The following is a 25,111-nucleotide window of genomic DNA, read 5'->3' as shown; positions in this document are numbered from 1 at the left end:
AGTGCGAGGTCTTGCACTTTGGCAAAAAGAATAAAAGCATAGACTACTTTCTAAATGGTGAGAAAATTAATAAAGCCAAAGCACAAAGGGATCTGGGAGTGCTAGTTGAGGATTCTCTAAAGGTAAACATGCAGGTTGAGTCCGTGATTAAGAAAGCGAATGCAATGTTGTCTCTTATCTCAAGAGGGTTGGAATATAAAAGCAGAGATGTACTACTAAGACTTTATAAAGCTCTGGTTAGGCCCCATTTGGAGTACTGTGTCCAGTTTTGGTCCCCACACCTCAGGAAGGACATACTGGCACTGGAACGTGTCCAGCGGAGATTCACACGGATGATCCCTGGAATGACAGGTCTAACATATGAGGAACGGCTGAGGATACTGGGATTGTATTCGTTGGAGTTTAGAAGATTAAGGGGAGACTTAATAGAGACGTACAAAATAATACATGGCCTGGAAAAGGTGGATGCTAGGAAATTGTTTCAGTTAAACGAGGAGACTAGGACCCGTGGACACAGCCTTAGAATTAGAGGGGGTCATTTCAGAACAGAAATGCGGAGACATTTCTTCAGCCAGAGAGTGGTGGGCCTGTGGAATTCATTGCCACGGAGTGCAGTGGAAGCCGGGACGCTAAATGTCTTCAAGGCCGAGATTGATAGATTCTTGTTGTCTCGAGGAATTAAGGGCTACGGGGAGAACGCTGGTAAGTGGAGCTGAAATGCGCATCAGCCATGATTGAATGGCGGAATGGACTCGATGGGCCGAATGGCCTTACTTCCACTCCTATGTCTTATGGTCTTATGGTCTTATAGATTACTTACAGTGTGGAAACAGGCCCTTCGGCCCAACAAGTCCACACCGACCCACCGAAGCACAACCCACCCATACCCCTACATTTACCCCTTACCTAGCACTACGGGCAATTTAGCATGGCCAATTCACCTGACCTGCACATCTTTGGACTGTGGGAGGAAACCGGAGCACCCGGAGGAAACCCACGCAGACACGGGGAATTGTTGAGTTGAAACAGGCACAGTGTATGTACATGTTCTTTCTGTATGCAAGGACAGAATCCTGTGCATTAATATATGCAGCTTCAAGTATGTACAAGCTTGCCACACTCGGGACTATTTCAAAAATGTTATCCAATTTTCAGAATCACATCTAATGTTGGGTATTGTGTTTTGAGTTTTGCAAGCTCAAACTTAGGGGAAAAAACCATTAACAACCAGTTTAGGATTTTTAGTTGGGCTCAGTGTGTACCTTGACGAATCAGAGTGAAACTGCTTGGTTGAAAGCTTAAACAAAACTTGGTAGTAAACTGTCAGTCATCATCTGCCTGGTGTATGGTCCTTGACAACATCTCTGTCAATCAGATTTCATTTGCTTGCCAATTAACTCTCTCCTTTACTTTGGCATTTGTTACAATAGTGCAAACTAAAAAGCTTTGACAAAATAGGTCTCTTTTTTCAATATTATAAAATTCTTTCTCAAATTATAACTAGATCAGAGCTAAATTTATTTTGATTAAGAGTGAAGGGTAGATGACATTTGTAAGTGTTTGTATTACAGTTGGAAGCTAATAAGATGAGCAAACATCATTCCTGGATTGGTGATCATCCCATAGAGATCTTATTTCAATTGGGGTTTCCCAATCAAAATTCACCTGCTATCAATTAGAGAATTATTCTGAAAGGAATGCTAATTATTATTTTCTCTTTACGTTGGTATTCTTGCATATTGTCCTGATGAGTGCAAAACAAAAACCTTCAACAAAGTGTGCACTTACTCAGCAATACTCAAGTCCTTGAGGTGACAGCCTACTGGTACAATCTCAAGACTGATAATCCAGAAACTCAGGTAATGTTCTGGGGACCTGAGTTCGAGTCCCACCATGGCAGATAGTGGAATTTGAATTCAATAATAATCTGGAATTAAGAGTCTAATGATGATCATGAATCAGTTGTCAATTATTGGAAGAACCCATCTGGTTTACTAATGTCCTGTCGGGAAGGAAATCTGCCATCCTCACCTGGTGTGACCTACATGTGACTCCAGACCCATGCAATGTGGTTGACTCTTAACTGCCCTCTGGGATGAGCAATAAATGACAGCCCAGCTAGTAATGCCCTCATCCCTTGATTGAGTTTAGAAAAAAGTCCTGTACTACCAAAGAACCTCTTTAGGTAAGAGATGTAATGACCTAGAACACATTGCCTCCAAGGTTGGGGGAAGTGAAGATGATGAATAACTTTAATAGGAAACTGAATGAGAACTTGAAGGAGATAAATTTACAAGGCTATGGGGATAGAGTGAGGAAATGGGCATCTTTGGATTGTTTTGCAGAAAGCCATCAACTCAATGAACCGAATAATTTCCTTATACTGCTCGCTCACGACCTTGTTGATTCAAATACAACAATAAGTTGTATTTCTATAATGTTGATAACACAAAAAGCTTCCCAAGATACTACACAGGAACTTGGTCAAACAAATATTTGATACTGAGCTACAAAGGCGATGATAGGCGGCACGTGGCACAGTGGTTAGCACTGCTGCCTCACAGCGCCAGAGACCCGGGTTCAATTCCCGCCTCAGGCGACTGACAGTGTGGAGTTTGCACGTTCTCCCCGTGTCTGCGTGGGTTTCCTCCGGGTGCTCCGGTTTCCTCCCACAGTCCAAAGATGTGCAGGTCAGGTGAATTGGCCATGCTAAATTGCCCATAGTGTTAGGTAAGGGGTAAATGTAGGGGTATGGGTGGGTGTGCTTCGGCAGGTCGGTGTGGACTTGTTGGGCCGAAGGGCCTGTTTCCATACTGTAATGTAATCTAATCTAGGCCAATACCTTGGCTGAACAATTAGGTGTCTAGATTAGAGTGGTGCTGGAAAAGCACAGTAGGTCAGGCAGCATCTGAGGAGCAGGAAAATCGACGTTTCGGGCAAAAGCCCTTCATCAGGAATAGCTCTATTCCTGATGAAGGGCTTTTGCCCGAAACGTCGATTTTCCTGCTCCTCGGATGCTACCTGACCTGCTGTGCTTTTCCAGCACTAATCTAGACTCTGGTTTCCAGCATCTGCAGTCCTTGTTTTTATCACCCTGAACAGTTAGGTTGCAAACAGTTGGTTTCAAGGTGGACAGAAAAGTAAAGAGCAAGAGCTTTCAGGGAGGGGATTCCAGAGCTTATAACACAAGCAGCTGAGGCTTGGTTGCCAACACTTGAACAAAAGAGAGAGAGAGAGAGAGCACAAGAAAGCAACCACTCTGAGCTCTACTTATTGGTATCTATCAGGGAATTATCTAATCATTGAAATAAAAAGGCATTGAATTAAAACAGTACTGTAGCATAGCTACCTGCAGAAACCTGTAAATACACAGGCTTGGACCCACTTCATATAAGCAACATGTCTTTGAAGAGCAAAAGATTTTCCCACCCTTTTCCTGAAGGCACTGGCTTCACTACTGCATTACAATTCCACAGATACTGATGGAGTAGCCAGACTTTGTGAACCAAGACTAATTTCTGGCAGGCTATTAAAGCCTGGGGAACATGACTCCAAGTCTGATCTTTACCCCACAGCTCATCCACATGCATGCATATTTCAATAAAGGTTTTGCTGTACAATAAACAGAAGTTAGGACACTGGTTGTTTTTCTTTTAAACCCTTGCCTAATACAAGAACCCTGGAAGCCTCAGCTGAAATCAGTTAACTCAGCACAGACCTCGAATTAAATCTAAAACCATCTTGAAATGCAATGCTTAGTCCAACATCAAGCTTTGCAACAGAAGGAGTTACAAATCAATGAATATTTCCAAAAAAATCAGTACTTCAAGGGCAAAGTTTAATAATGGTAGAATTTTGCACTTTCTTTAAGTATAGGTTATGACCACCTTCCACCACTATTATATAAGCTATAAATTCTGAAACTATTGCAACCTGGACATGAAAAGCTTATCCAAACCTTAACAAAGGCCTCATAGATGTTCAGCATTGTGAGGTGATCTCCCTCAGCCACAGCAAACTTCCGGTGCTCTCTTGCCTTGAAAGGGAATTTAAATGGAAAACACTGAGATACTCACAAAAGCAGCAAAGTGAAATTCAACTTCATTTAAAAAAAAGTTATATGGCTCAGGTGAAATACAACCAAATAAATGCTTCATATCTCTACCACCACCAGTCCCTTCCCCTCAATATCCCATTCACTCACAGAAAGACTTACTGTCTTCCATTTGCAAGTTCCAGCCACTGATTATTTGAAACTGCCACAATTTCAGATCTTAGACTGTCATACTCTCTTGGACATTTTCCATATCATTAGGATTCAGAATCTTTACCAACATCTGATTAATGCAGTTAGATACAGATGAGCCAAGATCTAACTGAGCCATAAAAATTATTTTACCCATAAAAATACTTCTTGAGAAAGATAAATTAATTATCCACTGAGGGGATGTTTTTGCTTTTGAAAAAAGTCTTTGTTGATGAAGGTTATAAGCACTGATTTTAGTAATATACATATTACATTTAGACAAGTATGGAACTCCAAAAAAACTTATATTTCTGTAACAAGAAATACCTGATTGTTTGCTAGGATCTACAGAACTGCCCATTCCCAGATATTCACAGTAAACAAACTCCAGCATTTTCTGTTTGATCTCAGGTTTACAGTATTTTATTTCTGTACAATAAACAATCACCTTGTTCATTACAACAAGCCTCTGCTAATATAGCGACAAGCCCATTAGCAATTTAAAAAAACTAAATCACCTTGACCTAGGAACAAAAGACGATCTCTGCTTCTTTAATTAAAACTGAAACCAAACAAAATTTGTGAAAAGCACAATTACAGGGAAGATCATCAGTTTTTTTTCTCCCTGCAAAATGGAAATTATAATTTGCTCCTATTTTTGGTTGAAAGCATTTATTTGAGAGAATTCAGGGAAATTTAACATAATAACAATCAGCAGGTAAGGTATCGCACAATTTTAAACTATCGTTTTATTGTAACAAATGGAATAAATGAAAGGTGTGCAGAACTCGGGCGGCACGGTGGCACAGTGGTTAGCACTGCTGCCTCACAGCGCCTGAGACCCGGGTTCAATTCCCGCCTCAGGCGACTGACTGTGTGGAGTTTGCACGTTCTCCCCGTGTCTGCGTGGGTTTCCTCCGGGTGCTCCGGTTTCCTCCCACAGTCCAAAAGATGTGCAGGGTCAGGTGAATTGGCCATGCTAAATTGCCCGTAGTGTTAGGTAAGGGGTAAATGTAGGGGTATGGGTGGGTTTCGCTTCGGCGGGTCGGTGTGGACTTGTTGGGCCGAAGGGCCTGTTTCCACACTGTAATGTAATGTAATCTAAAGTAATCTAATCTAAAAAACTCAGTGGACCAGGTGATTTTTTTCCCCTCAAGCTCAAGGAGGGTAACTTTCAATCATGTTTCTTAGGTACAGTGGAGCGAATTTATAGTGCTACGAATTGTACAGAGACCAGTTCACCCTTGTAAAATGAAACCGTGCAAATCCACAGGATGTATCATGTGTTGCTGCAATCCTTCAACTGCCTGCTTTTACAACACATTGCTTCAACCTCAGAAACAAATTTACCATGAAATACAGCACACAGGGATAAAAAAGAACATATTTTTTAAGCAAGGAGAAAGAAAGCCAAATTAATGGAAATATAAAAATCAGTAAACACAAGGCACTGAGCTCCAAATACTATTTCTAAAGCAGATGCACCTCGTGGATTGCAACGTGATTTGAACTTCTTATGTTACATAACAACTTCAGAATAATTTAAAGGGACCCACTGATGTCTCAACTGCATTTATCAAATAAGTAGCTGAACTTTGGGGTCCATGAAATCCATTCTGCTGATCCTAAACTGGGATTGAAATAAGAGTGCCATTCATTTGCCCTTGGGGGTGAGGCCAATTGTCCAGAGTGCTGCACAGGCATCGGGTGAGCACTGAATCAAACTTGCCTGTGACTTCCTCCACAGTCAAACAAAGTGCAGGCAATCACTGCCAAGGTAGACACACATGTGCCAGATATGATGTTGCAGGCTAATACATGCAAAACCCTACCCCAGCAAGCACTAAATCCCTTCATGGAAGAGGTGGTGATGGAGAGGATGGAAATTGGCAATTAAAATGAAGTTTAGGTTTATAAAATCATAATTATGAAGTACACATTAGTGAGAAATGTAAGAGTTGGTGGTCTATGGGAAAATAACAGAGTGTAACTCAACCATTATCACTAAATCATTTGATTTGCTATAAATAATTATCATGCACTTAGAACATTTTATTGTACAAGTGCACTTAAATAATACTGCAGTTCTCTCTATGAAGATCCAACACACATTCCCTTGGAGAAAACCTAGGGGTCCCTAGGCTGGATTACTGCTTGTTACAACGCAGAGGCCAATCTATTTCTGGAGATTCAATTTGGGAGGGGGGAGGGGGGAGAGCAGGATGTGAGACTTTGTAAAACTTCTGAACCTACCGCTGCACTTTTCTGGTTTGGGGGTACCACAAACACATTCTGTATCTGCATCATGGCCGCTATACTCAAAATCTCCTGGGAGCACCCAAAGTTTCCTCAAATTAAAAGAAGAAAAAGAAGAAAAGATTAGTAATTGTCACCCATATTGTGCATCTGTATTAGTCACAGTGTCACAAGTAAATGTGACCATGTTGATCATGTTTATTTAAAAAATACCCTTTTCCGGCACATTCTGATTTCTCTCTACCACACAGCGTACCACTTCCTGGACGAAGTAGCTGTTGGTCAAAATCAGCCTGTTCTGAACACTTCAATAAACTCCTCTTGCAAACACCATGACCACTGGCATATAGGCACTGTAAATAAATCAGTTAGATTCATGCTGATGTTCTTATTAACTTGTACTGTATTTAAATTTACTAAATCCCAAGCAGTACTGATACTTTTTTTCAAATTAAAAAATACAAGCCTATGTCAAATGTTGTTTCACTCTGCAAGCTTAGCTACTGAACACTATGCTGTGGTAGGAAGTGTTTGATCTTCATATGTCACCTTCCTCAAGCATCCCCTCCCCCCACCACAGTCTCACCAGGAACTCACAAACTGAAGGATGTGTTTGTATTCATTTGGGCTGTACAGGTCATCAGGCCTGAAATCCACATGTAATACCAGCTCTGTGTAATATTCCTGTGGCTAGACAGGCTAAGAAAAGTATCAACCGTGTATTTTCAAATAACCACGTGCTCTCCATTATGTTTTTGGAAACGGATCTGGAGATAAGCAACCCTTGTGGTAGGACACCCCTGCACTGTTTTTATTAACACATAAGAACACTGTTATTAAGATCACATGCTATTAAGAACATTGTTCTTAATATCACATGCTAATTTACAGCGCAGAAACAGGACTGTCGGTCCAGTTGGCTTGTGCTAACATTTATGTTCATGAGCCTTCATTCATCTGATTCATTTTACTTGGTCAGCATAATCTTCTATTTGTTTCCTCTTCGTGTACTTAGCTAGCTTTTCCTTAAATGCACGTGTTCGCTCAAATACTCAATGCAGTAGGAAGATTCACACTCTACTCCCTCTTTGCCTGAAGAGGTTCCTCCTGTCAAGCAACCAGAGATGTTTTGCTATGTCAAAGGTGCTATATAAATGAAGATTGTTGCTGCATTCCTCTATCAATCACCACCTGAAATTTAGAGTCCCCAGTTCTGATCTCCTGAAAAATTAGAGAAATCTCTTCTGGGTTTATCCTATCAAGCCCCTTCATAATCTCAAAGCCCCCTATTTGGTCAGTCTCCTCTCTTCAGTAGGTTACAGATTCAGTGTCAGGTTTGGTAGGCTGTACAGATGTTTCCCCTATTGAGAGATAGTGTCTCTCCTGGTGCGAGCGGGTTATATTACAGAGCATATGGAAAAAGAACAAATCAGAGTATGCATCCACAACTTGCAGTGTCAGGTTCAGAGTGACTCCATTTCAACTTTCCATCAGTTCTACAATGGCTGACCTGATCCCTATCATTTCCCTGCCCAATGTTTTAGGTTAAAATGTGTCCCATATTGTCTGCATTTGTGCAATTAACTATTTTCACAAAGGTTGATTTTCTCTTTCTCTTCCTCCAGATCGGCTGATCAATAGTGTGATGGATTGTTTCAGCACTGGAGGAGGCCATTTGGCCCATCAGATTCATGCAGGTCTCTACAAGAGAACCACAGCTTGTACCACTTCCACCTTTTCTTTCCCCAGTAGCCCTGCAATGTTTCTTCTATTCAAATAACTCACCATTTCTCTTTCAAAAGTCACAATTGAATTAGGCTACACCAGACACACTCACTTGCATTATTTCTTAAATAATCTACCTCAACTGCCCCTTCTGAAGCGACACAAAACATGTCAATCATGATGGGGCTTCCCTCTGAGACAGAGAAAATCAGTTCTTCCAGAAAGGTTGTTTTACCAAGTAAAATGCCTCAAAGCACTTCCCAGGAGCACGGTAGCACAACACTTCATGCTAAGGTACACTAAAATGGCTTCATGTCAGTTAACCAAAAAATTAGTAAAAGAGATAGTTTTACAAGGAATGCTTGAAAGGAGGAGAGAAAGGTAAAAAGATAGTTGGTTTAAGAAGAGAATTCCAGAGTTTCAGGCTGAACTCAAGCAGGGCTATCAATTCCAGTATACTTTGCTATTCTGTTTCTAATGCTTACCTGATTCCAGCAGCATTTTAGCAAACATGGGATTCAATGGAAATTCAGCCATGTGGAGGCCGAGAGGGTCAGTAAGGAAGCACTGATCGTTCAAACCTGGAAGTGGCACACAAAACAAATTTTACATTTAATGATGTGATTTACCTGCAGATAAACACATCTAAGGCAGTGTGACTATCACTCTCTCTAATAATTCATGTTTGCAAACTTAAAAAAATCTAACGTTGAAATTAAAATAGACCCAGCATTTCCTTGCAAGCTTGTAAGCAATAAAGATGTCAGTCACCTTTTGAGATTCTCTCATTTTACAGTACCCTTCACTTCTGGATGCTAGGTTCAATCAAGTCCAGATTGAATGGAAATATTTTACTTGAAAATTCACAAATTAAATGAATTGAGGGCAATTTCAGGAGTTGCTTCTCTGATGGACAGCATCATTGGGAGTTAATTCGATATTGAGGGACTGAGAAGTGAATCCTTGCCACTGTATTCCAGTTTGCAGAATAGATCCTACAGCTCCCTTTCCTTCACAGTATGGGACATACATAGAGGGATTAGTACTGGGACCTTTGCTGTTTATAGTTTATAAAATGACTTGGATGCATAGTATGGTTGTCAAATTTGTTGACAACACAAACATAAACAGAGAAGTGAGTTATGAGGGATACACATGGAGGTTATGAAAAGATATTGATAGATTAAATGAGTGATAAAAGATGTATCAAATGGAGTACAATATGGGAAAATGTGAAGTTGTCCATTTTATAAGGAAGAAAAAAATTACCTAAATGATGAGAGATTGCAGAGTTCTGAGATGCAGAGGAACTTGGGTGTCCTCATGCATGAATTGGAAAAGGTTAGTATGCAGGTCTAGCACGTAACTAGGAAAGCCAGTAGAATGACATTATTTATCACAAAAGAAATTGAATACAAAAGTAGGGAGGCTATGCTTCATTTATACAGCACATTGTTGAGACTGCATCTGAAGTAATGTGCATCGTATTAGTCATTGCAATTTTTGAGAAGATTTGGTAACTCAGGTTGAGGTTCAGGTTGTAAGTTTGTTTGCTGAGCTGGAAGGTTTGTTTTCAGACATTTCATCACCATACTAGGTAACATCATCAGTGAAACTCCGGTGAAGCGCTGGTGTTATGTCCCACTTTCTATTTATGTGTTTCGATCTCTTACAGTCGGTGATATCATCAGAAAAAGAACCGGAAATATCGTCCACCTTAGGAGACCAAGACACACAAATAGAAAGCAGACATAACACCAGCGCTTTACCAGAGGCTCACTGATGATGTTACCGTGTATGGTGACGAAACGTCTGAAAACAAATCTTGCAGCTCAGCGAGCACACTTACAACTATAGTATTGGTCACCTTATTTAAGGAAGGATCTAAGTGAATTGGAAGCTGTTCAGAAAACATTTATCTGGAATGGCTCAGTTGTCTTATGAGTAAAGGCGGGACAGGCTAGGCTTGTGTCTGCTGGAATTTAGAAAAGGTGACCTGAATGAAAGATATGAAATCCTGGGCGGTCTTGACGAGTGAATGTGGAAAGAGTGTTTCCTTTTGTCCGGGATGCTAGAACTAGGGGGTTGCATATTTAAAAAAAGATGAGGTGAATTATTTTCTATCAGAGGGCTGAGAGTCTTTGGAACCCTATCCCGGAAAAGGTAGTAGAAGCAGAATCCCTGCATATTTTTAAGACAAAGGCAGATAGATTCTTGTTAAGCAAGTGATTGAAATATCATCAGGGCTAGCAGGGAGTGTGGATTTGAGGTTACAATCAGATCAACCACGATTTGCCTGATGATCTTCTTCTGCTCTTGATGTTGTATGACTATCTGGTCAAGTTCACAATATAAGGCAATGGTTTACTCAACATTAATCAGATTTTAAAAACTTAAAAATAACTACTAACATAATTTTCCTCGTCAAAACAACAAAGGAAAATAGTTGTTTCTCCTGATCTATTACTCAAGATAATGTTGATCTTTAACAATGATTATTCACTTGATGAAATGTGATAACAGTGGCAGGGACATAGCTCAGTGTCCCTGCTGATTTCAGATATGTTTAATGAGCAGAGCCTGGAAGCCTGCTCTAAGTCAACTGTTGGAAGAATTTTGGCCACAGAACTTTGCAGCAACTAGAATACAAAGAATGTTGGCCCTGCCCTCCCAAAACCATTTTGTACCTTCCCCCACCCCCCTTTCCTCCCAATTCCACATTTTGTACCTTCCCCCACCCCCACCCCCTCCCCTCCCAATTACACATTTTGTACCTTCCCCCACCCCCTCCCAATTCCACATTTTGTACCTTCCCCCACCCCTCTTTCCTCCCAATTCCACATTTTGTACCTTTCCCCACCCCCACATCAATCAACGAGTGCCTTTGGAATTTAATGAATGGCTTGATTCACAGATCAGCGCCAAAGATTTTAATTACCTACTGGGCAGATTCAGTTATCAAGGATTTGCAGAACTGTCAAAGAATCTCCTTACCCTTGGGTTGTGAATATTAGTCAAGCTCTAATGGTAAACATTGCAGCCACCAATAACAGAGCTTAGCCAAGTCCAAGTATTATGACTGGAAACCGATGGATAATGGAATGATAACAAAATGTCTTTGTATCATTGCAGGCTCCACCTGTTCTTATGAGTCTGCAAATGGGAGTTAATAAATGACCATCAGATAACACATGAGAACAAGACTTAGTCCTCATTGGGCAGATAGCAGATGCCAGAATTTAATTATCAAAACAAAAGCAAGTGCTTGAATTCTATGTTGGGTACATGTCCCACCTTTAGAAAATGGTTATCTTTTGAAACATCATTTACAGGGAACATGAATTTCGAGAAACAAAAACTTATGCTTACCTCCTAGTGCATAAAGGAGTTCCAATGCCTGGACCATTGACTGGGCCGGTGGAGGCTGTTAACAGTACAAAGAATATGGTATGCATGAGTTTGACTTGTGTCATGGCTATCACAACCCCATAGTTCATATATCATTCCCATACTCAAGGTCTATTATAAAAGGTAGAACAAGTTTCAACATCTGCAGACAATAAAAGTCTTTTTTTGCGTGTTGCATCTTCCTCCAATACTAATGTCCCACTGAACCACAATATGTTCCACTCTTCTCATTGTAACATCTCCTGACATGCCCCAACTGTCTCATTATAACACTTTTCTCAGTAACTTCTTGATATGCTCCACCTCTCTCACTGTAATATTGTGATATGCGCTAAACTTTCACTATAAAATTCTACAAAATGCCTGACATATTTACTCAAATATGCTCCATCTCGTTCCCTGATATATCAAAGAGCTCTTTTCAACACTCTGGTGTGTCCCATTTCTCTTTATGATATGGCCTACACCCTCACTACAGTGCATTCTGATATGTTCCACACCCTCAGTAAAACATTCTAATGTATGTGCCCCACACCTTTAATTATAAGACTCAATAATTATCATTGCTGGCTGAGATTTCAGGGTCATTTTCAGCGCAATGTAATTATGCTGAAGTGGCTGTTGTGTCTCGCTTAAATAGAAAACATTTACTAGGTCAGGCAGCATCTGTGAAGATAGAAACTGAATGTAACTGAGCATTTTTCAACATTTAGCTCTTTCCTTCTCTACAGACACTACCCAGTCTGCTAAGTGTTTTCCAGCACTTTTCTGTGATGACTGACATGCTTCGCATGAAAATTATTTTATGGGTTACATAACACAGTTGTTAACGCAGAGCAATTCAAACTCCTCAGAACGCAAGATGTCTGCTAGGCATACATAACTATGCAGCCAAAGCACTTTATTCAGATGCTCCCCAGCCCTCCAGCACTGCAAGAGGTCAACACATAGTTGTGGTAAGTTGGAACTGAAGAGAAGGTTCTTCCAATGCTGAAACAATCAATCACAAGATTTCTTGTGTTTTTTATATATTTTCAATTAATGTAAGAATATGAAAAGGGAGCCAGGAGCCATGTTGGAAGGGGAGCTGTTATTCCTTCCAACATTTCCTGATTCTAAGAATCTCTGTCACAACTATTTACTATCAGTGACTAGAAATAACAAACTGCTCCTGGCCTAGTTTTGTGAGCTGTGAGAAATTCCTATCAAAATACTTAATCGACAAGCTTCACATTTCACTTCTGCAGGCTTCATGCACTGGACTACATTCACTTGATAATAAATAGACATTAGCTAAACATGCAGTAATTACTTACAGACAGAAAATGGAATCTCAGCACATTGTCAATGCCCAGTGCTTTTAGCTGGAGTACGACTGGAGCAAGGTTGCTGCGCTGCATCTCTGGCACTGTGGATTCAGGCAACTTCTCAAAAGTTTCCTCTGAAGTAGCACAGGGAGAGAATGAAAGCTCAAGTAACCTTCAGAAGCCTGCACACCAACCTGCCCAAATTGCACAGTAAAACCTCAAAAAGCTAAATTAGAATTTTACATTTCTAGTCTACGGCCAACTCCGTAACAAGGGGGTGCTGTTTCACATATTCTGATCCTCAATGCTTGTTTCAGATATAGAGTAATTAAACTGGGATATGACAAAGTAAGCCACCAATTTCAACAGCTTAATATACTTTCCATAAATCTAGGTGCAATTAAGTGATAGTTAACTCTGCATTTGAATGGTTGCACACAAAAATCATTTTTCCAGATAAATTAGATTGACAATCTTTATTTTGCCGCGGGGTTCCTTTCACGCTTTAGGTTGGCATAGTGTCAGTACATGAACTCATTCGGCATTCATTGATATTTCTTCACATATTGACATGGGTGGTACCAGTTTAAAATAAATAGATTTTGTTGAAAAAGCAACAGAAAAAAATATAGAAAAAAGAACACAGAACAATACAGCACAGAACAGGCCCTTCGGCCCTCGACGTTGTGCCAAGCTGTGAACTATTCTAAGCTCATTCCCCTAAAAAATCCCATCATCATCTATGTGCTTTTCTAAGGATTGTTTAAATCTCCTTAAATGTGGCTGAGTTAACTACATTGGCAGGTAGGGCATTCCACGCCCTTACCACTCTCTGTGTAAAGAACCTGCCTCTGACATCTGTCTTAAATCTATCACCCCTCAATTTGTAGTTATGCCCCCTCGTACAAGCTGATGTCATCATCCTAGGAAAAAGACCTTCACTGTCTACCCTATCTAAACTTCTGATCATCTTGTATGTCTCTATCAAATCCCCACTTAGCCTTCTTCTTTCCAATGAAAATAAAACCCAAGTCTCTCAGCCTTTCCTCATAAAGTTTCACTCCAGACCAGGCAACATCCTAGTAAATCTTCTCTGCACCTTTTCCAATGCTTCCACATCCTTCCTGAAATATGACAACCAGAACTGTACACAATATTCCAATAGTGGCCGCACTAGCGTTTTGTATAGTTGCAGCATGGCATTGCGGCTCCGGAACTCAATCCCTCTACCAATGAAACCTAACACACTGTATGCCTTTTTAACAGCACTAATCAACCTGGGTGGCAGCTTTCAGGGATCTATGCACATGGACTCCAAGATCCCTCTGCACGCCCACACTACCAAGAATCTTTCCAATGACAGTACTCTGCCTTCCTGTTATTCTTCCCAAAGCGAATCACCTCACATTTATCTGCATTGAACTCCACTTGCCACCTCTCAGCCCAATTCTGCAGTTTATTCAAGTCCCCCACAACCTATAACATTCTTCCACACTGTCCGCTACTCCACTGACTTTAGTGTCATCTGCAAATTTACTAACCCATCTACCTATGCCTGCGTCTAAGTCACTTATAAAAATGACAAACAGCAGTGGTCCCAAAACAGATCCTTGTGGCACACCACTATTAACCGGACTCCAGGCTAAATATTTTCCATCAACCACCACTCGCTGCCTTCTTTCAGAAAGCCAGTTTCTAATCCAAACTGCTAAATCACCCTCAATCCCATGCCTCTGCATTTTCTCCAACAGCCTACTATGTGGAACCTTATCAAAGGCTTTACTGAAGCCCATGTATACCACATCAACTGCCCTTCCCTCATCTACATGCTTGGTCACCTTCTCAAAAAACTTGATGAGGTTTGTGAGACACGACCTGCCCTTGACAAAACCATGTTGACTATCTGAAATCAAATTGTTGCTTGCTAGATGATTATAAATCCTATCTCTTATAATCCGTTCCAAAACCTTTCCTACAACAGAAGTAAGGCTCACTGGTCTATAATTACCTGGGTCATCTCTATTGCCCTTCTTGAACAAGGGCACAACATTTGCAATCCTCCAGTCCTCTGGTACTAAACCTGTAGACAACAACGACGCAAATATCAAGCCAAAGGTTCCGCTATCTCCTCCCTAGCTCCGAGAGAATCCTCGGATAAATCCCATCCGGCCCAGGGGACTTGTCTACTTTCACTCCTTCCAGAATTGATAACACCTCTTCATAACTAACCTCGATCCTTTCTAGTCTAATATCTTTTATCTTATTCTTCTCCTGTACAATATTCTCCTTTTCCTGGGTGAAAACAGATGAGAAATGTTCGTTTAACACCTCTCTGATCTCTACAGTGTCCACACTCAACTTCCCAATTCTGTCTTTGACTGGCCCTATTCCTACCCTAATCATCCTTTTATTCCTCATATGCCTATAGAAAGCTTTAGGGTTCACCTTTATTCTATTTACTAAAGACTGCTCATGTCCTCTCTTTGCTCTTCTTAACTCTCTCTTTAAATCCTTCCTAGCTAATCTGTAACTCTCCATCGCCTCATCTAATCTATCTTGCCTCATCAACACATAAATCTCCTTCATCTGCTTAACAATAGATACAATTTCTGTAGTAAATCACAGTTCCATTACCTTATCATTTTCTCCCTGTCTGACAGGGATATATCTATCAAGGACACGCAATATCTGTTCCTTAAACCAGCTGCACATTTCCATTGTCTGCATCCCCTGCATTTTGCTACCCCATTCTATGCATCCTAATTCCTGCCTAATCGCCTAAGGGCATGTACCTACCCTTTTCCATCGCTAAACTAAAGGTCACTCTCTCCAAAGTGCTCATCAATAACTAAATCAAACACCTGGCCTGGTTCATTACCAAGCACCAGATCCACAGTGGCCTCCCCTCTTGTCGGCCCTTCGACATACTGTGTCAGGAAACCCTCCTGTATACGTTGGACAAAAACTGATCCATCTGACGTACTAGAGTTACAGCATTTCCATCAATGTTGGGGAAGTTAGAGTCCCCCATAATGACCACTCTGTTCCTTTCACTCCTATCCAGAATCATTTTGCTAATCCTCTCATCCACCTCCCTGGAATTCTGCGGAGGCCTATAAAATACTCCAAGCAGTAAGACCTCTCCTCTCCTGTTTCTAACCTCAGCCCATACTACCTCAGTAGACAAGTCCTCGTCAAAAGTTCTTTCAGCACTGTTATACTATCCTTGACTAACAAGGCTACACCAGCCCCTCTTTTACTGCCTTGCCTGTTCTTAATGAAACATCTAAGCTCTGGAACCTGCAACATCCATTCCTCACCCTGCTCTATGCATGTCTCTGAAATGGCCATAACATGGAGGTCCCAGGTACCTATCGCTGCTGCAAGCTCACCTACTTACATCTTATAAAAATATTAATAAACCAATATTCAACAAGTCTTACCTGAAAGCAACAGCATTGAGATTCAACACAGTTAACAGTGGATGATATAAATGTCATAGCTCTTCTACAGTAGATGCTCCCTGGCTGGGAACAAGCCATTTTTCTTTTGGATTCAGTCCACAAGCAAGAATTACAGTGAAAGAAATACTTTTCATGTCTTCTTTGTTCTTTCATCTTTCAAACTGACGCTAAAAATATTACTCTCAGCCTTGGGAGGCAGTAGGGTTATTACAATTTGTTTCCCTAGGCCAGGGAGAAATCATTCCATGTTTTAATCCCCTCATCACTATCCAATGATCCTTTCCTATAAAGGAAGATGAGTGAGAGTATGTGGGTGCATAAAAAATAGATACTTGAATAACAAGTATTAAAAATTTCATGTCAAGAAATAGATGGGTGCATTCACTGTTCAATGTAGTGCAGAAAAAGCAGAGCAGGTCAGGCAGCATCCGAGGAGCAGGAGAATCGACGTTTCGGGCTAAAGCCCTTTATCAGGAATGAGGCTTGTGAGCTGAGGGGGTGGGGCGAGGGGAAGGTAGCTGAGAGAACGATAGATAGATGGAGGCGGGGGTAATGGTGACAGGTCGGAGAGGAGAGTGGAGCAGATAGGTGGGAAGGAAGGTGGACAGGTCATGACGGCGGTGCTGAGTTGGAAGTTTCATCTGGCATAAGGTGGGGGTGGGGGTGGGGAGGGAGAAATGAGGAAACTGGTGAAATCCACATTAATGCTGTGTAGGTGGAGGGTCCCGAGGTGGAAGATGAGGCATTCCCCCTTCTGGCATCAGGTGGTTAGGGTGTGGCGATGGCCGAGGCCCAGGACTTGCATGTCCTTGGCGGAGTGGGAGAGGGACTGGAAGTGTTCAGCCACGGGGCGGTGGGGGTTGGTTGTGCGAGTGTCCTGGAGATGTTCTCTGAAGCATTGTGCAAGGAGATGTTCTGTCTCCCCAATGTAGAGGAGACCACATTGGGAGTAACGGCTACAGTAATTAACTGATGTGTGGTCAGTCCATGGAGGAGGTCAAGATTAGAGTGGTGCTGGAAAATCACAGCAGGTCAGGCAGCATCTGCGGAGCAGGAAAATTAATGTTTCGGACAAAAGCTCTTCATCAGGCCCTTCCTGAAGGTCTTTTGCCCAAAACATCAATTTTCCTGCACCTTGGATTCTGCCTGACTGGCTGTACTTTTCCAGCACCACTCTAATTTTGACTTTAATGTCCAGCATTTGCAGTACCCATTTCTGCTTCATGGAGGAGGTCACTCTTGAGGTCACTCAAGAGCACACTTTTGGTGCTCTTGTCAATCATCTCAAATCTGACTGTTGACTCTTCTGTCAGTGGAAGCAGTGTCTCTTTACGTACTCTATCCTAGCATTTGGAGCACCTCCATCATTTCTCTACTACCATGATCTCTGGCACACTATTGGTACCGTAACTGGGCTTAGTAACCCAATGGAGGGAAAGTAAATCAGCAAGCAGTTTTCCTCCACTTATTGCCCAGTGGCATCTGGAAAGTGGAGGCTAAACTGTGATCCACCTCTTGTTGAGTAGCCTGCCAACTATCACTTTCTAGGCTTGCATTTGAAGGACAGAAACCCAGTTAAGGTACTGGGTGCCCTCAGTGCCTGTGCCACTGCAACCTAACAAGAGTCATTATTCTGACAAGGAAGAGTGAATGTTGAGAAAGGAAGAAAAATAGATATGCAAACATTATTGCTGTCTTTATGGAATATCCTCAGAGATCTCCTGCTACTGAAGAACAATCCATCAGTTTGGCATCAGGAGTCAGAGCTGCTGATGCTGTCTAGGTTTGTTAATTACAATTATCCAGCATGGTGAAATCTTGTGGATTGGCTAGGTTTTCAATTCATACTCAAGTTATGAGCTTGGCTTTCACTTAAGGAATTTTCTTAAAATGTGAAGTATGGTCAGAATAAAGATTTAAAATATCTTCTTTTGCTATCTCATTCATGATCATCACATTTAAACTGCCATAGAGGTTACCAAAGGAATTAAAGTAAATAGTTTACAATTCAGAATTAAGCACCCATTCACTATGAACCTCCACAATCCTTCCAACTGTAGGGTAAATCCATGCTGAGATACAATACCACAGGTGCCAGCTCTTACCCATTTTCAATATCAAATTTGAGCCACAAGCGAAAATAGCAAATATCAGTGGGATATCTTACCATGGATGAGCTGAAAATGTGTTGCTGGAAAAGCGCAGCAGGTCAGGCAGCATCCAGGGAACAGGAGAATCGACGTTTCGGGCATAAGCCCTTCTTCAGGAATTCATTCCTGAAGAAGGGCTTATGCCCGAAACATCGATTCTCCTGTTCCCTGGATGCTGCCTGACCTGCTGCGCTTTTCCAGCAACACATTTTCAGCTCTGATCTCCAGCATCTGCAGACCTCACTTTCTCCTCATTATCTTACCATGGAGGCAGTACAGTAAAGCCAGATATGATTCTCACTCATTGCACATCTACAATCACCTACCCACCAATAGGACCATTTGCTTCTCTCCAGAATATCAACCAACTTCTCTCCATTCATCTCATTTGGGGCTGAAACCCTCACCGTGCTTTTAATACTGTCAGACACAACGATTCCAATTCTCCCAGCTCCTCTAGTACCACAATCCTCCAAGAGCTCTACATCCCTCAGATTTTGGCCTTCTGTGTGTCACCAATTTCTTCTGTCTCATTGTTGGCAGTTGGGCTTTCAGTTTTCCAGACTCCACATTCCTATCATCCTCTCCCATTTTAACAAGTTTCCTGAAACCCAGCTTTTTGATCAAGAATTGGTCGTATGTTCTATCATCTCTTTATGAGCCTCAATGTCAAATTCTATCTGATAATTGTCCAGTAAAGCATCTTAGAAGGCAAAATACAATGCTACCTTGCTCCTGGCCTGAGAGGCCCAGTTTCACAGATGAGCCTCAGAATTGCTTGAAACGAGCATTACCTACAGATATTCTCTCACCTGTGCATAGCCTGAAGCACTTTCCTGAGCGATTTCGCCCCGCTCGTCCTGCTCGCTGAGCTGCAGATGCCTGGGAGACTGGAGTTACCACGAGAGATTCAATACCTGTTCTGGGATTGTAGGCTCTCAGCTTCACAAAGCCACAGTCAATGACAAAAACAATACCATTAATAGTGATTGAGGTTTCTGCAATGTTTGTGGCCACCACTATCTGTAGAGAAAAATGAAGCAATATACAATCAGTGCTGTACACTTATAGAGCATTAGAATAATGAAGTCATACAAGATCCTAAGGACTTTTGACAGGAAGAATGTGGAAAAGATGTTTCTTCTTAAATGAAAATCTAGAACTAGGGGATCAAAAACAGAGATGAAGCAAAAATATTCTCTCAGATGATCCTAAGTCTTTGTAACTCTCTGTGTGAAAAGGTGGTGGAAGTAGAAGTTTTAGAGGTTGATAACCAGAGAAAGCAGATTTAAGGGAATTGCCAAAAGAATCATAAAGGAGTCAAGGAGAATGTTTTTGTGCAGAAAATTACTACAGTCAGAGACGTGAAAGGTGAGGTAAAGCAGTTCAATAGTTAACTTTCAGAAAGAAGTTGGATATATCCATTAAAAAAAATTCTGAAGAAAGAGCGAGGGGAACAGGGCAATTAGACAACGTTTTCCAAAGAGCCAGCACAAACATGACAGGATGAACACCTCTTTTTGCATTGTACAATTATGATTTTAAGCTGGCTTTCCTCATTGTTTCTGCTTTTAAAGATTAAAAGAGACAGCACCATATGGTGGCACAGTGAAGCACTGCATTGTAGAGTACTGTGTACTCTGAATACATGTTGAACTTTTGGGGGCTAATAATCAATTGTTTCATTAAAAAAATGCAAATTATCTTTTTCATACATTGGCTCGTTATCCGTTAATTATTTCCTTCAACATTCTACTCTCTTGCTTTCCCAAGTGCCACCAATTCCTCGCTGGTGGGGTATTATTCATAAATTGTATGACTTTTAAATAATTCTGTCACCTAACTGCCTGCTAAATGTGCAAGTTAAACCAGTGGAGTGGTGGTACAGCACTCTTACTTCAGGATTCAAGCCCCACTTCAGGATTTGAGCACATAGTCTGACAATTTAATGCAATTCTGGGAATGCTGTATGGTCAGAGATAGACAAGCAGAAGGCTAAAAGAACACAGCAAGGCAGGCAGCATCAGGAGATGGAGAAGTCAACATTTTAAGTGTAACACTTCTCCAGGACATTTCAAGTCAGAGGTAGCAATTTTCTGAGATGTTAGAACTGAGTTCTACATACTTGTTCATGAAACAGCCCATGCACTTCGCAAAAGGAGCAGGAAAAGTTTCAAAAATTGACCTATAGTTATTCCTTAAACAACACTACCAAGGCACACTAACTTATGATACTGTTATCTTGTTGCTTTGTGGGACATTACTGTGTGCAAATTGGTCGCTGCATTTCAAAATATCACAACAGCACAGAAAACACTATTGGGTCGATGCAGAACAGTCTGCAGAATGATCTGGTCAGCACTTCTCACCTATTCTATTCCTGTAGAATTGCAGGTTTATTTCCCTCAAGTGCCATGTAATTTTCCTTTGAAATCATTTCTCATCTCCACCTCCACCACCTTCACAGGTCATGTGTTTCAGGTCATTCATACTCCCCACATTAAAAAAAATCCTTCCTCTCATTCTCTTTACATCACTTGCTCAAAACCTTAAATCTGTGTCCTCTTGTCCTTGCATCAACATCTAATAGAAAAAGCTTTCCTTTATCCACCTTACACAAACCTGTCATACCTTTCTACATCTATCAAACCTTTACTTTTTCTCTTTGATTCACTGTGTTACAACAGTAACATAGGAACTATCTGGCACTAAACCAGCTAAGGATGTTGAATATGAATGTAATTTTTCTTTTTTTAAAGGCATTGTCTCCTTTGCAGGATAAAGGCCACTGGCTATCATTCATTACCTCAGCCATTCTTCAGATATTATCCTGGTCGGAGTATATACAGATTATTTGACCAAAGTTTTACTACCAAGTTATTTTGTCGTCTCCTGATACCCACAGACTTATACAGCACCAAGGAATCCTGGCTGACACTGCATTGCTTGCTCAGAGGCCAGCAGCAAAGTGCACAACTCTCACTCTGATTGATGTCAGTCGCCTCAGGACAGATTTTGGCAAAGTAGATATATTGGAATAACTGGGAGCTGCAACCCATTTCTAACAAGAAATCTGTATGTGCATTCTCACCTTCCTGCAGTTAGGGGACATTCTTTCAAAGACTTTCATCTGTTCGCCAGGAGGCAGCCCTGCATACATTGGAAGAACACGGAGGTGCTTTTTCATCCCGCTGCGAGAAAGAGCACGGGCCTGCTCTATCACCATGGAAACCACCATCTCCACTTCCTCCTGCAGAAAGAAAATATGACTGAGGAAGAATTTCAATGAAATTATTAGTGCTACCATGTTAAACCCTACCACATTAAAAAAATATTTAAACCATTATAAAATAGTGGCTATTATGTTTACTCCAACTCAGTCTGCACCACCAGTTATTTCTCATTGTCTCTTTTTCTCTATTCATCAAACACTAATAACCTAACTTCTCCCTATGTTATATTTTTCAAGTGGCTATTAAAAGTCACATTAATTCTGGTCTTGGTTCTCAGCACATTCAGAATAATCAAGGCAACAAGTGCATTAACAGTCATTTAAACAGTTGTGTAAACAATGTGTTAAAAATGGTGCACTGAGGGAATTAAAGCCTTATGGCCTTAAGAATATGCATCCATTGCCTCATATTTTACCACAGAAATGCCTATGCTAATGATCTACAAATGAAGAAAATGTGATTCAAGATAAATGAGTATACCATAGTAATGAAAAACAGAGCTTCCCCACTAAAAAACACTTTTCAGCATGATTAAAGCAGCCATTATTTGCTTTTATAAATTGCATATTAAAACTGATGTTTATATCCTTACAGATCTTCAAAATTCCTTTCAATTAGAGGAAAGAACCAATTTCATTCATTTATTTTTTCTCCCTATATATTCTTCACCTATATTGGGGTGCTGCTTAATGGGAGTCCAAGTTCATAACCTCACATGTAAAGCTTGACGTGGAGCATTCTCCAGATGCTGAATATTGTCCTGTCCTCAGATGATGTCCATAACTTCCACATGTTGTCTACTGGGAACCGGATATTCAATAAGACTTTTACACTCCTCAGTCCAAGTAGTGCTGACTATTATTCCCTATTACCTAAGTGAAATTGGCGTAGATGGCAGAGATTGAGTGCCTCAAACAAGGTTGGAGGTGGGAAAGTGCATGACCAGGATGAGGCCACAGCATTTTCGGACAACTGTCTCAACGACTACTGTCACAGGTACTTGTGTGTTGACATGAAGCAAAGCAAGTTTGGGCTTAGCCATGATGACCTCACTTTCAAACTGAACACCAAAGCTCACTGTTAAAGCCCACACATGAAGAATGGTTGTTAGTTTGAGGGAACAAGGACATGACAAAATCTATGAAACAATTCCCAAATATAGGAGAAAATGGAGGAGAAAGTCAGGCAGCAGATTAAAATGTACATTATCAGTAACTTGCGGTATTTCAGTCAAAGGTAATGTAGATTCTTTTGTAAAATTCAAATCCAAGTATTTTATTGCATCAAATCCTGGCACCGAGTAATTACACAAAACATTATTTTTATCAAAAAGGTTTGTTGATGCAATGCCTGCAATTTCTATATTATTTAGATCCACAAGATGGTTACTAAATGCTTTAACCCAAGCAAGTTAAGGAGAGAGGATCACCCAGAAGAAATATTCTTTGGATTAAAGCCATTACAGGAATGACATTACTGGAAAATATTCTGCCAGTCATGATTTTAATTCACAGAGATGCTTTCCTTTTTAAGGCAGCATTGGCTTTTGCCACTGGTTCCATTCTTTCCATCAATGGAGACCTCGAGGCAGCAAATATCACATGGTTGCCTAGCAACAAACAATACTGTCAGCAACCTTTCCCCTATCAGCCTTCGCAACTGAAAATCAATGGGCTCTGCAGACTCTGGGTTCTTTGAGCAATTGAATTTGTGATCACGCACCAGATATTGCGCCAGACTAACTACAGCATCTCACTTTTCACCTGGTGTTTACAACAGATCAGTGCAAGTTACCATTGGAAACCAGCTCCCTAATGGTTCACTGAGGTCAACTAGTAGCTAAGATATACAGAACTGAATTGACGATAGTCTTGTTAGCAATATCCATGCTACAAAGCAGTCCACTTGATTGGCACCCTATAACCATCTTAAACTTTCACTCCCTACATCAGTGTACTGCGATTGCAGTATGCACTGTCTACAGGATGTACTATAGCACCTGGTCAACATTTCTTCAACACCAAATCCAAACTTGTGATCTTCTTGATAATAGATGGATGAGCACAGCACATGCATGGGCATATCGCCACCTTCAAGTTACGAATCATCCCCATTGGAGAATTCGGTTTTGGCTCTTCATTATAATTTTGTTAAATTCCTGAAACTCCACACTTAAACTTGACTGTGGAAATTAGCAATCTCACTTGGACTGCTGTAATTCAATAACATCTTCTCAAGAGAGACTTGGTATGGACACTAAATACCATCTTTGCCTGTGATATTCATATTCTGAGAATGAATACCTGAACTTATGAGACTGGCTAGAGTTCCTGCTCTTTGTCACTGTCCAGTGTCCAAACAAAGTACCAGTAAGCAACTGAGAATAGGTTTGGATTTAGCTGCAATAACCAAAAAACTGTTCTCTCACACACAAACATCAAAAATAGTTACTTGATCAAAACTTTGAAGTGTGATCACATGACAGAGTCCAGCAATGGCATCTTTCGAAGGGATAAGGAGGCAAGGACACTGGCCAAAAACATTTCGAGGGACAGTGCAGGTTTAGAGAGTCAGTGTGCTGAGGAGGTTAGTAAACCTTTATTACAATATTGCCATTTCTGGAGAGACCACAAAACCCAGGGAACAACGTTCTTCCTCAACATCATTAACATCCATGCTCTAACCAGTTAATAAGCCAGAAAAAAAAAAGTATTTACATGGACAGAGGAAAAGAATGTACCTGGCCAGTGAGAAATGCTAGGATATCCCCATCACCCTCATTCTGGTGGATTTTCGTGACCGTGTCCACTGTAGCTTTCACATAATCAGGAACTGGACTGAGGACACAAAAGAAAAAAAAAAGTCAGTTAAGGAGAAGCTTTGTATGGAATTTGAGTATTGAATGGAAAAAAAATTAATTGTGTCTGTGATAGTCCCAATAACCTTCCCTATACCTTCCATACATCCCCATCCATGTCAAAATCCTGATTTTGGCTGTAACCTAGAAAGAAGCAGTGAGACTAAAATAGGGAATGAATTTGCAGCAGCTGGTCTGCAGTACCTCCTGCTGGTTGGTAAACAAAAATACTTGTTGGAAATTTATGTAGAATTAGAGAAACGCAGCATAATCCAAGGAAAATACATTTTTAAATGCTAAAATGACACATTGGCATTGGGGAAAGGGAAGGAAATTGAGAATAAATGCATGAGATCCGGAAAGAACTTGCATTTATATAACAACTTTGATAATCATCGGATGTTCCGAATCGCTTCCACTTGCAAAGCTAGTGAAGCAGTTTTGCAGAGTGGTTATAGGAAACAG

The 25,111-nt window shown here is 40.9% G+C and overlaps 1 protein-coding gene across 1 annotated transcript in view; it reads right to left on the bottom strand.

Moving 5' to 3' along the window:
* dhx35 (DEAH-box helicase 35) overlaps positions 1-25,111 on the bottom strand; it is a 67,931-nt gene that overhangs the window by 8,815 nt on the left and 34,005 nt on the right. Inside the window, exons 10-17 of the mRNA XM_043710727.2 lie at positions 24,530-24,626; positions 21,648-21,806; positions 19,369-19,579; positions 12,952-13,076; positions 11,597-11,651; positions 8,713-8,808; positions 6,500-6,594; positions 3,959-4,036 (exon numbers count right to left, since the gene is read on the bottom strand). Coding sequence (XP_043566662.1) covers positions 3,959-4,036; positions 6,500-6,594; positions 8,713-8,808; positions 11,597-11,651; positions 12,952-13,076; positions 19,369-19,579; positions 21,648-21,806; positions 24,530-24,626 — 916 coding nt within the window. The remainder of the gene's footprint in view (positions 1-3,958; positions 4,037-6,499; positions 6,595-8,712; positions 8,809-11,596; positions 11,652-12,951; positions 13,077-19,368; positions 19,580-21,647; positions 21,807-24,529; positions 24,627-25,111) is intronic.

Source organism: Chiloscyllium plagiosum, unplaced genomic scaffold (assembly GCF_037043375.1).
Source record: "Chiloscyllium plagiosum isolate Xiang-an unplaced genomic scaffold, Cpla_swu_hap1 HiC_scaffold_15, whole genome shotgun sequence".
Lineage (NCBI taxonomy): Eukaryota > Metazoa > Chordata > Chondrichthyes > Orectolobiformes > Hemiscylliidae > Chiloscyllium > Chiloscyllium plagiosum.
The sequence above is the reverse complement of the archived record's forward strand: the minus strand, read 5'-3'. Positions and strand labels throughout refer to the sequence as shown.